The 14,228-nt window shown below is 41.8% G+C and overlaps 1 protein-coding gene across 5 annotated transcripts in view; it reads right to left on the bottom strand.

Annotated features, from left to right (window-relative positions):
- The window catches only part of bcas3 (BCAS3 microtubule associated cell migration factor), a 1,011,809-nt gene that overhangs the window by 411,733 nt on the left and 585,848 nt on the right, over positions 1-14,228 (bottom strand). For all 5 annotated transcript variants that reach the window (XM_041197205.1, XM_041197207.1, XM_041197208.1 and 2 more), the window contains 2 exons: positions 10,337-10,533; positions 7,208-7,305 (listed from right to left, as the gene is read on the bottom strand). In XM_041197205.1, the coding sequence (XP_041053139.1) occupies positions 7,208-7,305; positions 10,337-10,533 (295 nt within the window). The remainder of the gene's footprint in view (positions 1-7,207; positions 7,306-10,336; positions 10,534-14,228) is intronic.

Here is a 14,228-nt window from a genome sequence, read left to right as displayed (position 1 = left end):
GCAACACTGTTGCTCTGAAACTGTGCTCCCTTGGAATGGGAGGAGGGCCTTTTTGGATGGATGGAGTTCAAGGTGAGCACAATTGGCCAACTCAAGGGACATCCTAATAATCATGAAGCAACTGGATGAGAACCATGCTCACTTGTGTTCTCCACTCTATGGTGAAGCCCACATGGCAGCAGGTTTGCTTCCTGACCCATGGGTTTTGAAACATCAAGATCCCAGCAAAGTCTAGAGCTGCTGTTCATTCTATGCAATTTGCCATCTGCTGCTGTCAGAGGCAGGGAGAAAAGGAAGGAGGGAGGTGGATGCCTTCAAGGGGCATGGCTGGTGGACGACAGCAAACTCCTAACTCCAAACCTACATCTTCCAGGGTGAATAGTCATGCCTGATAAGAACCGTTATGGCACAGTGGATGGTAAATGCTGGGCTACTCAAATCCCAGAGGGAAACTCGAAACAGCTGCCACAACTGTTTTGCAATTTGTATTTTTATTTCGAGATGCATCCCTTGAATTCAGTGGAAATAAGTCCACCAAGGCTTAGAGGTTTTTTTTTTACAAAACTAAGTTAAACATTTATTAATAGTAGAAAAGATTTTAAGCACACACATGGTCTACAAATTACTACTATAAGAACTTGTAACTCCCCTAATTAATTTGACACTCAGCTACACTTCCGTTAAGGCAACAATAAAACAACATAGATTTCAACAGACCCAGGGAAAGCACACAATACCCTGGACAGGGAGATTCGAAGTGAGTTTTCTTAACTTTGATTCCTGTAGACAGCAACTTAATGCATAGAGGTTGGAGGCTTTTCACACTTGTGTTAGATATTAGAGTGCCTTCTCCGTACACATAACTTCAGCTCCTTTATACATGTTTCTCCCTTTTAATGTAAATCCCATTGTTCCAATATGTCCTTGCAACTTTACTTTTTCCATAAAATAAATCTTTCATAGTACTCATACTATTAGTAATCGTTGGGAAAAATAAACACACTGTTTGGCTTAACTTCTTATGGTTAGGTGTAACATCTCATCATCTCTTTGAAATTCAAAATATTCTGGTTTATCTAAAAATGCAAATGTTCCTCTCACCTCACATCCTAAAACTTCAATCATGTTTACGTATTTAGCATTTCAAACTTAGCTTCTCTCTTGATAACTCAAAAGCTCCAGACTAGCTGTCTGCAATTCAATTACCCCCCCATACACAACCACACAGAAAAACTAATCCAATCCCAACTATTAACCTCCCTTTACAATAAATCACAATAATATTATGAAAATTATTATATTTTTATGACAGAACTCATGTGGTCAGTCTTTCTATGCTGCCAATAGTGTCTCTATAGAGTCTCTGGGTAATAGAGACAAGCTGAATCATGTCTGAGGAAGGGTTCTCACACATGGCTGTCATCACCCTGATCAAACATGTCTCCATGCACAGTCCTGTATGGACAGGAGGAACGCTCATTTCTGTTCTTCCAGGACATCCTTCACCTGGTAGGACTGGGGTGGGGATGCTATTTCTTGATGGAAGCCAAGCATAGGGATTAGCACTGGCTTGGTGGCTCTGAGATGGAGGCAAAACTGAAAAGAATATGCTCAGTAGATTTATTACTGCAATTTGTTCCCAGATCCACTGAGGCCGAGATGATGCAGGCCTCAGGCAACCCAGTTCTTCTATGGGCTCTCGTCAAGATGAGGAGGAGGGGGAACTGGCCCACGGCCAGGAGGAGCAACAGTCCATGCAGCAAGGCCTCAAGAAGGTCAGAATGGTGGTGATTAGGGGCCAGTGTGACGGCAAGCACAGGCCCGACCACGGGTATATCACAGACAATGCAGCTTTTTTTTTGAGATGAGCGAAAGACAATGCCAGAGGGATTTCTGTATGTCCCAGAATGTGGTTGCACACGTCTGCCAGCTTCTCCATGACGACCTGTGGCTGCAAGGATTTGGAGGCAATAACATGCTGGTGGCATTAAAGGTCACCACCACCTTAAACTTCTTTGCCAGTGGTTCCTTCTAGGACTTCACAGGGGAACTGTGCGGCATCTCCCAGTCAGTGACAAGTGCATCCGTGAGGCAACAGATGCCCTATTCAGGAGAGTGCTCCAATTTATCCAATTCTGCCTGGATCCTGAAAGCCAGGCTGCAAGGGCGTTGGGATTTTGCAGGTTTCCTGCAAATGCAAAGGGCTATTGATAGAACACATGTGGCCTTGAAAGATCCCTGGCATCAGCCAATCACATTCATCAATAAGAAGGATTTCCACTCTTGATTGCAGAAGACAAATCCTGCATGTTTGTAATCGGCTCCCAGGGAGCTCTCACAACACCTACATTCTGACCCACTCCCAGGTGCCACAGGTTTTTGAAGGACCTCAGCAATTGAAAGGGTTGGATCCTTGGGGATAAACGATAACCCCAGAAGACCTGGCTGATGATGCATTGTAGCTACACATGCCTCCACGAGGTCCATGACTGAGCAGACAAAAGGCCCCCTAAAGATGACGCTTAGATGTTTGGACTGCTCAGGCAGGCTCTTCAATACTCGTCACAGAGTATGTCCCAGATCATTGTTGTCTGCTGCGCCCTGCACAACCTCTCACTACAACGGGGGATGTCTGGTCTGGAGAACCAAGATGTAATGAGCTGAACAGTGCAAGATCACGTGTGGTCAGCCATTACCTCCATCCCTCCGGTGGGAATCATTATCACTTCCACACCTGGCACCAAACTTAGACTTCAGCACGGAAGATTCCGGCCACTGAATCTGAAACTGATGGATCAGTACCCATAGACGTATGGAATATATATATATAAAGATATATATATATGAAATATATACAGACACATATATATACCATATATTTTTTGGTATATTACCATAAAATACACCAGATGCTATTCTGTTCCTCCTCCTCCTCCTCCAGATACCATGCCCTAAGGGGGCATTGACAATCATGGACTTCCTTTGGATTGCTCATGATTATGCTTGGCAAAGTACTGCAATGATCTGCTGTTGCCTATGGCTGACTAGGAAACTCTCCCGCTCTTACCACCTGCTATCAGACATAAGGGAAGGGTTTACAGGCTTTCAAGTCCTGGAGTGGGACTTGAACTGGAACTTCTAGCCCAGAGGTAGGGACGATACCACTGAGCTACAAAGCCCCTCCAAATGCGATCCACAAGATATTATTAAATTATTAGGAAAATATATAAAAGCATATCTCCTCACATTCTCTTTTGCAGGTGCTGCAAAGTTGACAGTGTTTTAAGGGCTATGGGTCGAATAGAGACCCGTGTTTTTTACCAGGAGCCACTTATAAGCATTAGACTGACAGAGGTCTTTAGAATGGAGGCCTGAGTTTCTCAGTTTCAATGTTTTGTGCATGTTTAATATGTCTGTACCATTTAAGGTAGTCTTAACACTAAAATTGTTTTAAGTTCAGGGTTGTACTTAAATTAAGTGGTTTACTATCAACAAAGTGGATAAGATTTTATAAGCAGTATTTAAAGACTTGCTGCGTGAAATATAGGATAGCTCGCAATTAGCCAGTTTGCTGTTACTTTGATATGTAATTAAGGGATCAAGAATGTAAGCTGAGTTAGTAAATCTATGAGTACAAGACAGTGCCTTCAGCGAGAAGTTGTGTGTTCTGGAGTACTACAATACTGCTTGATATGCTGCCCATGTACATTATAAGCAAACAAGAGCCTGGAGGAATAATGAGGTGTAAAGGCCCTTCTCTTTTACAGGGGCCAGTCGTGTCAAGCATGTTAAGAGCCAAAACCTCTGTAATTTTAATTGCACATTCTTACCAGCTTTTAAGCAGCATATCATCATCATCACCACCAAAAATCATTGCGAATTCTACAAATGTTGCACCAGTGAACTGTCCAAAACCAATATCCACATATAGCTCCAGAGTATGCACCCCTGATCTAAATGTGAGGTTCCAACGTACCAAATTACTTTTGTTATTTCCCGCAGTATAAATTTCTTGATCCAAATATTTAAAGCATCTCTCAATTATCTATTTGTTAAAATATTCTCAGCACAATAAATATAGCCCAATTTACTGCCAAGTTTCCCCAAGAGACTCCATTAGCTGTCTAATTGCTTTTGTGTAAAACATAGTTTGTTCAATGTTTTCTGTTTGGATTCAGGCATAGTCACTGAACAGATGATTCAATGGGCCATGCTACAAAGATTTACAAATTGCTCATGTTTATTTGCATTTTATAGAAACCTTGATCCAAGCATAAAATGTTTCTTAGAGCTCACAATGCATTTATCACCAATGAATAAGAGCTATAGTTTGCATGAAATGGTAAATTAAAAGCTATGGTAACCAAGAATAATTACTTTATATTAGAGACTGTCGCAAGGTACTAAAGAAACACAGTAAAGTCAATAGAAAGTGTGCTGAGCCATATCAGATTATGAATATAAATGGGTTAATGCCTATGTTTAATGTAGAATTAACTTTCCACATTTGAAGTGTTTACAAGCTAATATGGCTTAGCAGGATTTCCAGACCAGAGTTATAAAGAATCAACCAACATGAAGATTATTTGTTCCATCTACTTTGATTTGTTTTTATTCTGAATATATACTTGTTTAAACAGTAAATACTGATGCCAGCAGTGGAAATACTGGATTGAAAATTGAGCTAACAGTGCAAGAGAACTGAATTCATTCTTACCCTTCAGGTGACCATGACCATCTTTCTCAAGCTCCTAACGCTGTTGACTGTCTTAGTTATTTAAGACAGTGTCTGATGATGTTACTGTACTTCTGATTTAAACAAGTATCATTAGAAAGTGATGGAACTAAATGAAAGAACATCAACATTGATCTCTGGGTATCATTACATTGTCACTTCTGCATCAGTATGCAATGGTTTCCAATACACTTATGCAAAAATAACAATGCAACTCAAAGTCATCTTGGGGGAGGGGGGTTAGGATGAGACACCCAGGACCCAGGCAGGCCACCCCTCTCCTCCTGGGCCTCACAGTGCAAGGAATGCCATTCCAGTGCAGTGTCAAGCTGAGTGCGAAAAGTGCTCTGGATCTCTGGCTACTTTTATAGACTTAGCACAGAGTGTTATTGCAGTGTTTTGAAATGGTGGACGCTGTCGCCAACTTTTCAATGCATTTATAATTTACTGGCCAGGTGTCGAGCTCTGTGCATACATCTAAGTGCGTATGTATGGGGTTCTCTCTTGGCCACAAAACAAAGCTTTGCAGCCAGAGAATATAAACCTGCTGAAAATCAATCTTGTAGATTGGTAGTCACAATATAAATGCTGCTTTTGATCTTTTGGCACTATTTGTTTTTTTTTAAATGGTCATTAAGGATAATGAAAGATGATTGAATATAAATGTTTGAGAAAATTGGCAAAACTGGGTTTGGGCGGAAGACCAAAGCAAACCTCAATGTTAAAAATTGTGTTGGAAAGTGCTTTAGAATTACATGTTTAAATTGCACGGTATGACACTTTTAACTCACTGCTCATTGCTGCTAACTGGGTGGCACCAAGTCTAAACAATCCATGTCAATGAGGGCTTGAACAGTGAGGCTAAGCTTGCATAGTGAGCTAGGATATTGGAACAGTGAAGTATATATAACAGGAACTGATGGTTTACTGAAAAATACCGAGAGACCACAAGAAATGCAAGGCTTATGGAACCTGACTCAAATTTTATTTCTGTCACTCGAGTTGTGTATCTGAAATACATCAGATTGAGAGATTAAAATCAACGTAAAAACAATATTTTCATAAAGTTTTGTAAAATTATTTGCTTGCTACATGTAGATTTCCTGATTGTTCCATATTTTGTGGGGGTGAAACTCTGTAAAGGGTTTGCCACAGCTCATTGAGGGCAATTTTAATGGAACCAGATTGCCAGCAGTCTGATAAGATCCGGTGCAACACTGGTTTTACATCCTGCCCAATTTTAATCCACATTGAAATCAACGGGGAATAACACTGCAAGGGGTATAAAACCAGAATTCTACCCCAGCCCTTGAAATTCCCACATGGAGAGTTGGGTTAAAATTAATCCTATTGTTTAAAGGTGAACCAATTTGAAAAACTGATTATGTATAAGTTTATGGATGCATGTTGTTACCATGTGTGTCTTAGATAGCTGAAATCTGAAATGTTACTGATGTAACTTTCTCTGCTTGGACAAGCCATCCTCCAGGCACACCCTGAACACATCAGCAACACTCCTTGATTAACTCAGTAAGAGGTATGCTTGAGCTATGTAGCTTCAATTCCTGCAGCCAGTCTTTCACTCCTGTCCCACAGGCTGAGACAGACAAAACATGCCCTTGAGAGGAAACAACAGTGTGAATGCCAATCGCACGATTTGAACTTGGATTCCCTAGCTGAGGGTCAGAGGGTTCTACGTGCTGAATCCACTGTTCATAACGGGTACATAAATAGTAACAGAATACACACACTTGTGTTTTTGCAGGAAATACTGTTCAGAGGAACTTTTCATCAATCATTTACAGCATCATTACACCCAAAGCAATTTTACCCTGATCTGAACATGTGATGAAAAGGAAATGTACAAGAAAACAGAACACTGTTTCACTAAAATATTGTCAGCTTACATGAAACTAGAGGTCATTCTGCCCACAACTGACATTCGCAACAGGGACATGCTAATTGTGATTCAGTTGTACTCCTGATGTACACCACAGCATCATATATCAGGAAGCTCCACACCACTGGACCTTTACCATAGGGCTGCAGGAAGCATAACAACATATCCATGCAACGAGCATACCAAACAGTGGAAACTGAGTTCAGGAATTACTTCTGTTGTCATAACTAACAAGGCAGAATTAGCTCGCTCTTTCACACCAACAGCTGCGTCACCCTGTCAATACTTGCCATCCTGCTACCTATGCACAAGCGCTACATGTGACCAGCGCCAGTCCACTGGCAGATTATATTCACATTAGACAAAACATTTACATTAGAATATCCATGGTAAACATGTCATTGTTAGTTCTTAAAATGGCTTGTGATGCCATGAGGAAAATCAAAGGGGAAGGCTGCTGAACCTGACAGCCTTAATTGGAACATCACAGGTCATCAATGAACAGAGATCAGTAGATAAATGTATTTCACCTCTTCCTCCTCCCCAGTGCAACCTGTGGTTAGGTTTCCTACCTGATCCCGCATCAATCACTGTTGAAAGAGTTCTCCGATCAGCAATCACCCTTGATGACCCAGGCATGCTAACAGGCTCTGAGCGGACTGGCTGGATCCTGTCACCATAACACACAGATATAAGATGTTAAATACTGTACATGTTTTTGGTAACCTGGTCTGTCATTCACATCAATATTTCACCAGATTGACTGCATTTTTGATTACTACATTGAATGTTTGAATCCTAGCCCTAAGGATATCCTATTACTTGACATGGTCAAGTTCAACATTCTGCCCAAGAAGAGTCCCTCAGGAATACAGTAACACCAAATGAAACCCCCCTCCCTCTCCACAAACTAAAAATGATGCCTCAGTAAACAGACCTAGACCACTATATGTGGATTCTTCAAAGCATTACTGAGGTAACCATCTCAGGCAGTTAGCTATGGCTCAATGGGTCAGAATATTGTGGGTTCAAGCTCCACTCCAGAGATTTTGACCCATACTCTAGGTTGACATTTCTGTGCAGAACCGAGGAAATGCTGCATTATCAGGGGTGCTGTATTTCAGATAAGACATTAAACTGAGGCCCAGTTTGACCTCTCAGATGGATGTAAAAATCCCAAGGTACTATTTGAAGAAAAGCAGGGGAATTTTCCCAGACATATTTATTCCTCAACCAATATCACTAAAATAGATTATCTGGTCATTATCATTGCTGTTTGTAGGACCTGGCCGTGCACAATTGGCTGTTGCATTTCTTGCAGCAGGCACTTCAGGAGGATTTCATTGGCTGTAAGACACTTTAGGACATCCTGTGTTGATGGAAGTCATTATATAAATCCAAGTTCTTTCTTTTCTTTTAGTATCAGTACCACATGTTCAGTAACATATGATTCATTATAATCTGAAGAAGGGTCATATGGACTCAAAACGTTAACTCTGTTTCTCTCCACAGATGCTGTCGGACCTGCTGAGTTTTTCCAGCATTTTGTGTTTTTATTTCAGATTTCCAGCATCTACAGTATTTTGCTTTTATATTCATTATACTTACTCTGCTTCCCTATCCTATTCTAGATAATGCAAAAGTAGAGTAAAGGCTGTTCATTATGGGTGTATTTTGTCGAGCTAAATCACACTTCACAAGTTCTAGTATTAGAGTTAAGCAAAAAGCAGTTTATGTAACATATACGCAAGTTAGTGATCACAAATGAACTACTGCATTTTAAAGAGCGCTTAAAGTCCTTTACAAATGTAAATGTCACATGCCAGGCATGACGTTCAGATTGTTACTCAGAGAGACTACTGAAATACAGATGTCACATTGATGCAGAAGAGAAGACTCTTGAGATAATGTGCAGAAACATCTTTGACCAATGCAAAAGGAGGGCTACAGTGCTCAAATTATACTGTACTTGAACTGGAAAAGTACTCCAAACAACTGAATCAACATGCCTAGGGTGTGCCCATAGTAACCTGGGTGATGGCATAGGCTACGTTGTATTTGTTTTCTGCTATTGCACAATGGTTTCTAATCAGGGTCATCAGCCACAGTTACTTTGAACCACTTGTTCATTTTCAGGCACTGTGAACTGCTATGGAATGAAATCATTGTGACTGTTCTCTGGATAATGGACACCAATCTGCAGGATGTAGGGCAATAGTTAATGGAGGAGATGGGGCTTTTGTCCAATCAGGCACTTCACTTGGCAGCAGCGGAAGTTCCTTGGTGTCAAAGACCCTAGGGTTGGAAGTCCCACCTGCCGAGAGCTGCACCAAGGGCAGGAAAAAGTGGCCCTCAGCGGGCACCTCTTCTCAATGCTGCGTACCTTGACTAAGTGTATGTGGACAAGGGCGGCCTCTGCACCCCCATCCTCTGGGAGCTTGCAAGCAACCCTACATGGGTTTGCTTGTTGCGCTCCCTGCATGGTGAGCTTCCTGCCTGCCTTTGGGTTAATAGCAGCGATGGTGGGATTTGATGGCGGTGGGCATTAATTGCCTACCTAATGGCCTCAATTGGAAGCAGGGTGGGAAGGCTATCCACAGGCCTTCCCGCCATTGACTTAATTGGGGCAGTGGCGGGAAGGCAGTGGGTTGCCACCCATCATCCTTCTACCTGATGAAATGCCCCCACCACCAAATTTGCCACAGCAGAGGGCATTAACTTCTGCCGTAATTTCTGTGCTCCGAGATGAGCTACATCTTTATGAAATTGAAGTCCTTCTTGCTGATGCCTACATTGGAATTGATCTGTGGAACCTATATTCCAATGATAAAATCCTGTTTCCCCATCAGCTAATGTTTTTCTTTCAGTGGAAATGTGGTTGGGTGCTTTCCCTAGAACCAGGGCATCATTCACTGGTTTTATACAGAATTGGGCTGCAGAACGTCTCCTTCAGCTGCCTTTTCATAAAAGCAATGCTATCACCTTGAGAGGCATCTCACTCATTGGGCAGTTAATGTTGCTCACTCATTGCCTTTCTCATGAAATGGAGAAGCAGAATGCAGGTCTCCTCTAACCTACCCATAACATTGGACTTTGGTCAGGGACTGGTTTGAATAAACCCCAAGACGTCTTTGTACCTGAAGATATGCCCTTAGGAATTGGTCTGCTTCAACCAATTCATGCAGTGATGTGGAAACAGCCAAATGTTTCGCTGTAACTTGCATTACAGCAGTGATTATCAAAACTCTAGCCACATGCACGTTGGCTTGAACAAAAAGGCAAAAATCAAAGGGATCAGAAGAGAAAAGCAAGATGTTTGATTCATAAGCTCACTGCAAATACAATTTACACTTCAACAATGAATCCACCACCAACAACAAACTAGTCTAAAGGAACACCCCAAAGTGAGTAAAGACATTTTCCTGGGCTGCACCCACCTTACATGGGTAATCATTATTTTATAAACAGATCCCCACCCAAACGAGTGAAATTCAATGTGGTATCCTCTTTTGCACGTTTTAAATACTGAAATGATGCTTGCCATCCTGGTAGCACAGCTTAATTTCCTCATCCCAAATTGTAGGTGGGAAGCAATTCAAGCACATGAAATGAAGGAACAGATTTTCCAACACCAGTGAGACCCTGCATCCCTGGCAAGGTTCAGAAAACCAGGGCTCGCATACTTTGAAGAGTTTCCTTACCTCAGACTGTTGAGTTCTAGATCATCAGTATCAAAGTCCATGAGTGGCTGTGGTGTGTCACAGGGTCCATGTGACTGAAGTACTGAGGAACTGGAAGAGATCACTGTTGTTTGTCCTGAAGGGTGGATTGTCTTAAACTGAAACTGTGGCCCCATCCATAGACGCCTATGGGGTCCTGTGTGTGTCACAATCTCAACCTGGAAATAAACACTCAAAGTTAAAAAAACAACGCAGAAGAAGCCATGGGGAACATGTCTATGAACTGTGGACACATCAACAGACATAGACATCAGCAAAACGAGTGCACGCAAGTATTATATTAGCAGAAGAATCAAAAAGGCTTGCATTTATAAAGCACCTTATCAGATCTGAGAAACGTCCCAAACCATGTTATATACAATGAATTACTCTGAAGTGCAGTCCCTGTTGCTGGTCAGACAGACGCTGCAGTCATTTTGCACTGTAAGTTCTCACAAACAGCAATGAAACGTAATGACAACTGACATTTATAAAGCATCTATAACATAGTAAAACATCTCATGGTTCTTCACAGAGGCATTTTCATTCAAAATCTGACACTGAGCCATATAAGGAAATATTAGGACAGGTGGGCAAAAGGTTGGTCAAAAAGGTAGCAAGTTAAAGAAAGAGAAAGGTAGAAAGGAGGAAGAGATATTTAAGAAGATAATTCCAAAATTCAATGACTGAAATATAATTTATGGTATGAAGTTTTTCGAGATAATTTATTTATACTGATGGTGGATGGAACAAAACTGCTAAGTACTTCAAGTGGTGTCATGGAATTGCCGACATACACTTGAACCACTGGAACAGAGAGACTGAGCCTTACAGTAATGTTTCATTTGAAGGATGGGAGCTCTGATAATTCAGCACAGCTTGTCCCACCCCATCCCCCAAGTAATATAGTGGCATGCCAGTGCAAATGATACACTCAAGTCCTGGAACCAATTGGAAGGTACAATGATAAACAGAGTATGGGGTAGTTTGCAAGTAGCTGTTGCACTGGAAAGGCCATTAAAGGTAATTGGCCTGAAATATAATTTATGGTATGAAGTTTTTCGAGATAATTTGATGATGTGATAATGCATAATATAAATTCATTCTTTAAATGTAAAATAGATGCTCTTCAGTTTGCACTTGTTTTACGTGTGGCAGGAATAATTTGCAGAATCTTGGCTTGAGAGATTAAAAGTGCTGAAGTTGAGTTCATGACAGAGCCTTGTTTTTACTTATTCATTCACAGGGTGTGGGTGTCACTGGCTAGGCCAGCATTTATTGCCCATCCCTAATTACCATTGAAACGGTGGTGGTGAGCTTCCTTCCTGAATCTCTGCAGTTGATGTAGTGTAGTGTCATCCACAGTGCTGTTAGGGAGGGAGTTCCAGGCTTCTGAGCCAGCGATAGTCAGGACGGTGTGTGGCTTGGAGGGGAACTTTCAGGTGGTGTGTTCTCATGTGCCTGCTGCCCTTGTCTGAGGCAGTCAAGGTCACAAGTTTGGAGGATGCTGTCGAATGAGCCTTGGTGAGTTCCTGCTGTGTGTCTTGTAGATTGTACACACTGCTGCCACTGTGCCACTGCCTGTGGAGGGAGTGAATGTTTAAGGTGGTGGATGGGGTGTCAGTCAAGCAGCTGCTTTGTCCTGGACGGTGTCAAGCTTCTTGAGTCTTGTTGAAGCTGCACTCATCCAGGCAAGTCGAGAGTATTCCATCACATTCCTGACTTGTGCCTTGTAGATGGTGGGCAGGCTTTGGGGAATTAGGAGGTGAATTGCTCTCTGCAGAATTCCCAGCCTCTGACTTGCTCTTGTAGCCACAGTATTTATATGGTTGGTCCAATTCAGCTTTTGATCAGGATATTGATAGCGGGGAATTTAGTGATGGTAATGCCATTGAATGTCAAGGGGCGATAGTTCGCTTCTCTGTTGTTGGAGATGGCCATTGCCTGGCACTTGTGTGGTGTGAATGTTATTCTCCACTTATCAGCCTAAGCTTGAATGTTGTCCAGGTCTTGCTGCAAATGGACATGGACTGCTTCAGTATTTGAGGAGTCAAGAATGGTGCTGAACATAGCACAGCCAATGGCAAACATCCCCACTTCTGACCTTATTTAGAGGAAAAGACTTGGGCAATACCCTGAAGAACTCTTGCAGTAATATCCTGGGACAGAGACAATTGGCCTCCAACTTCCTTTGTGATAGGAATAGCTGCAACTTGTGGAGATTTCACCTCCTGATTCTCATTGACTTTGGTTTGCCAGGGCTCCTTGATGCCAACCTTGGTCAAATGCTGCCTTGATGTCAACAGCAGTTACTCTCATCTCACCTCTTGCATTCAGTTCTTTTGTCCATATTTGGATCAAGGCTGAAATGAGGTCAGGAGCTGAGTAGCCCTGTTGGAACCCAGTGAGCAGATTATTGATGACTAAGTGCTGCTTGATAGCATTGTTGATCACCCGTTCCATCACTTTGCTGATGATCGAGAGTATGCTGACAGGGCAGTACTTGGCCAGGTTGGATTTGTCCTGCTTTTTGTGGACAGCACGTACCTGGGCAATTTTCTACATTGCTGGGTAGATGCCTGCATTGTAACTGTACTGGAACAGATTGGTTAGGGATGAGGCTATTTCTGGAGCACAAGTCTTCAATATTATTGCTGGAATGTTGTCAGGATCCATCTTTGCAAAATCCAAAAGCTTGGATGGTTGTACAAAAGGATGTATGAAAGTTGGTGAGAAGAATGGACCAGGTGGTTCAACTGGCCTTTGCTTATTTTATGTTTTATTATGCACTCTCAGTAATACTAATTGTCTCTTTAGAAACTAGGCACTGAACAAGGCCATTTGGCCAATCGTGACTGTGCTGGCTCTTTGAAAGAGCTGCTGTACGATTAGTCCCACATACCTGATGTGGAAATAAAAAATAAACCGCTGAAGTTCACCGAACTAAATTTGAAAACTGAGGTAAACAGCACATATTTTACACACAGCACACAGTAACAGATGTTCTGGAGAAGCACAATCTCTTAAGAGATTTAATCGAGAATATTTTCTGTTTCTCCTCCAACCACGGTCAGATTGACCTGCCTTTACATAACAGAGTCAAGTTAGATCTGATGGGAGTCATCCAATGCACAATTACTAAACTAAAACTTCCGCCATTTACAAAAGAACCCACCACAGTCATGTCAGCACATCAAAAGACTACTTAATCTAAATTCCTCCCGCTGTGAATATTTTTAAAAATCTTGTACCAGATGCAGTCGCACTAAGTATTGGAAGATTATGATCAGACAATAAGAGGTGAGTGTTTATGTCGACCTGAGGTGGTATTTTTCAGTTCAAATATCCAGGGCTGTTAGAGAAGTGAAATGGCCTTAAACAAGGCCATGGATTTATTCCTCATTTCCTTTGATTCACCTTTGCTGAAATCACTGTGGGAAAAGAACACCTGCTCCCAGGATCCTGCTGATCCTACTCTGTTACAGCCTTTAATTAAAAAAATGAGTACTATAGCTCAGCTCACTCTAGATCTCCCCCTCGCCCTCCACCATCTCAACTTGCTCGGGACTTAATCAATGATTTTGATGAAGGAACTGAATGTAAGGTAGCTAAGTTTGCTGATGACATCAAGATAGGTAGGAAAGTAAGCTGTCAAGAGCAGATAAAGAGTCTACAAAGGGATATAGCAAGTGGGCAAAAATTTGGCAGATGGAATTTAATGTGGGAAAACGTGAATCGTTCACTTTGAAAGTAATAATAAAAAAGCAGTAAATTATTTGAATGGAGAGAGAATGCAGAACTCTGCAGTGCAGAGGGATCTGGGTGTCCATGTACATGAATCACAAAAAGTTAATGCAGGTGTAGCAAATGATTA

Source organism: Carcharodon carcharias, chromosome 10 (genome assembly GCF_017639515.1).
Source record: "Carcharodon carcharias isolate sCarCar2 chromosome 10, sCarCar2.pri, whole genome shotgun sequence".
Lineage (NCBI taxonomy): Eukaryota > Metazoa > Chordata > Chondrichthyes > Lamniformes > Lamnidae > Carcharodon > Carcharodon carcharias.
Note: the sequence above shows the minus strand (reverse complement) of the source record. Positions and strands in the feature narration are given on the sequence as shown.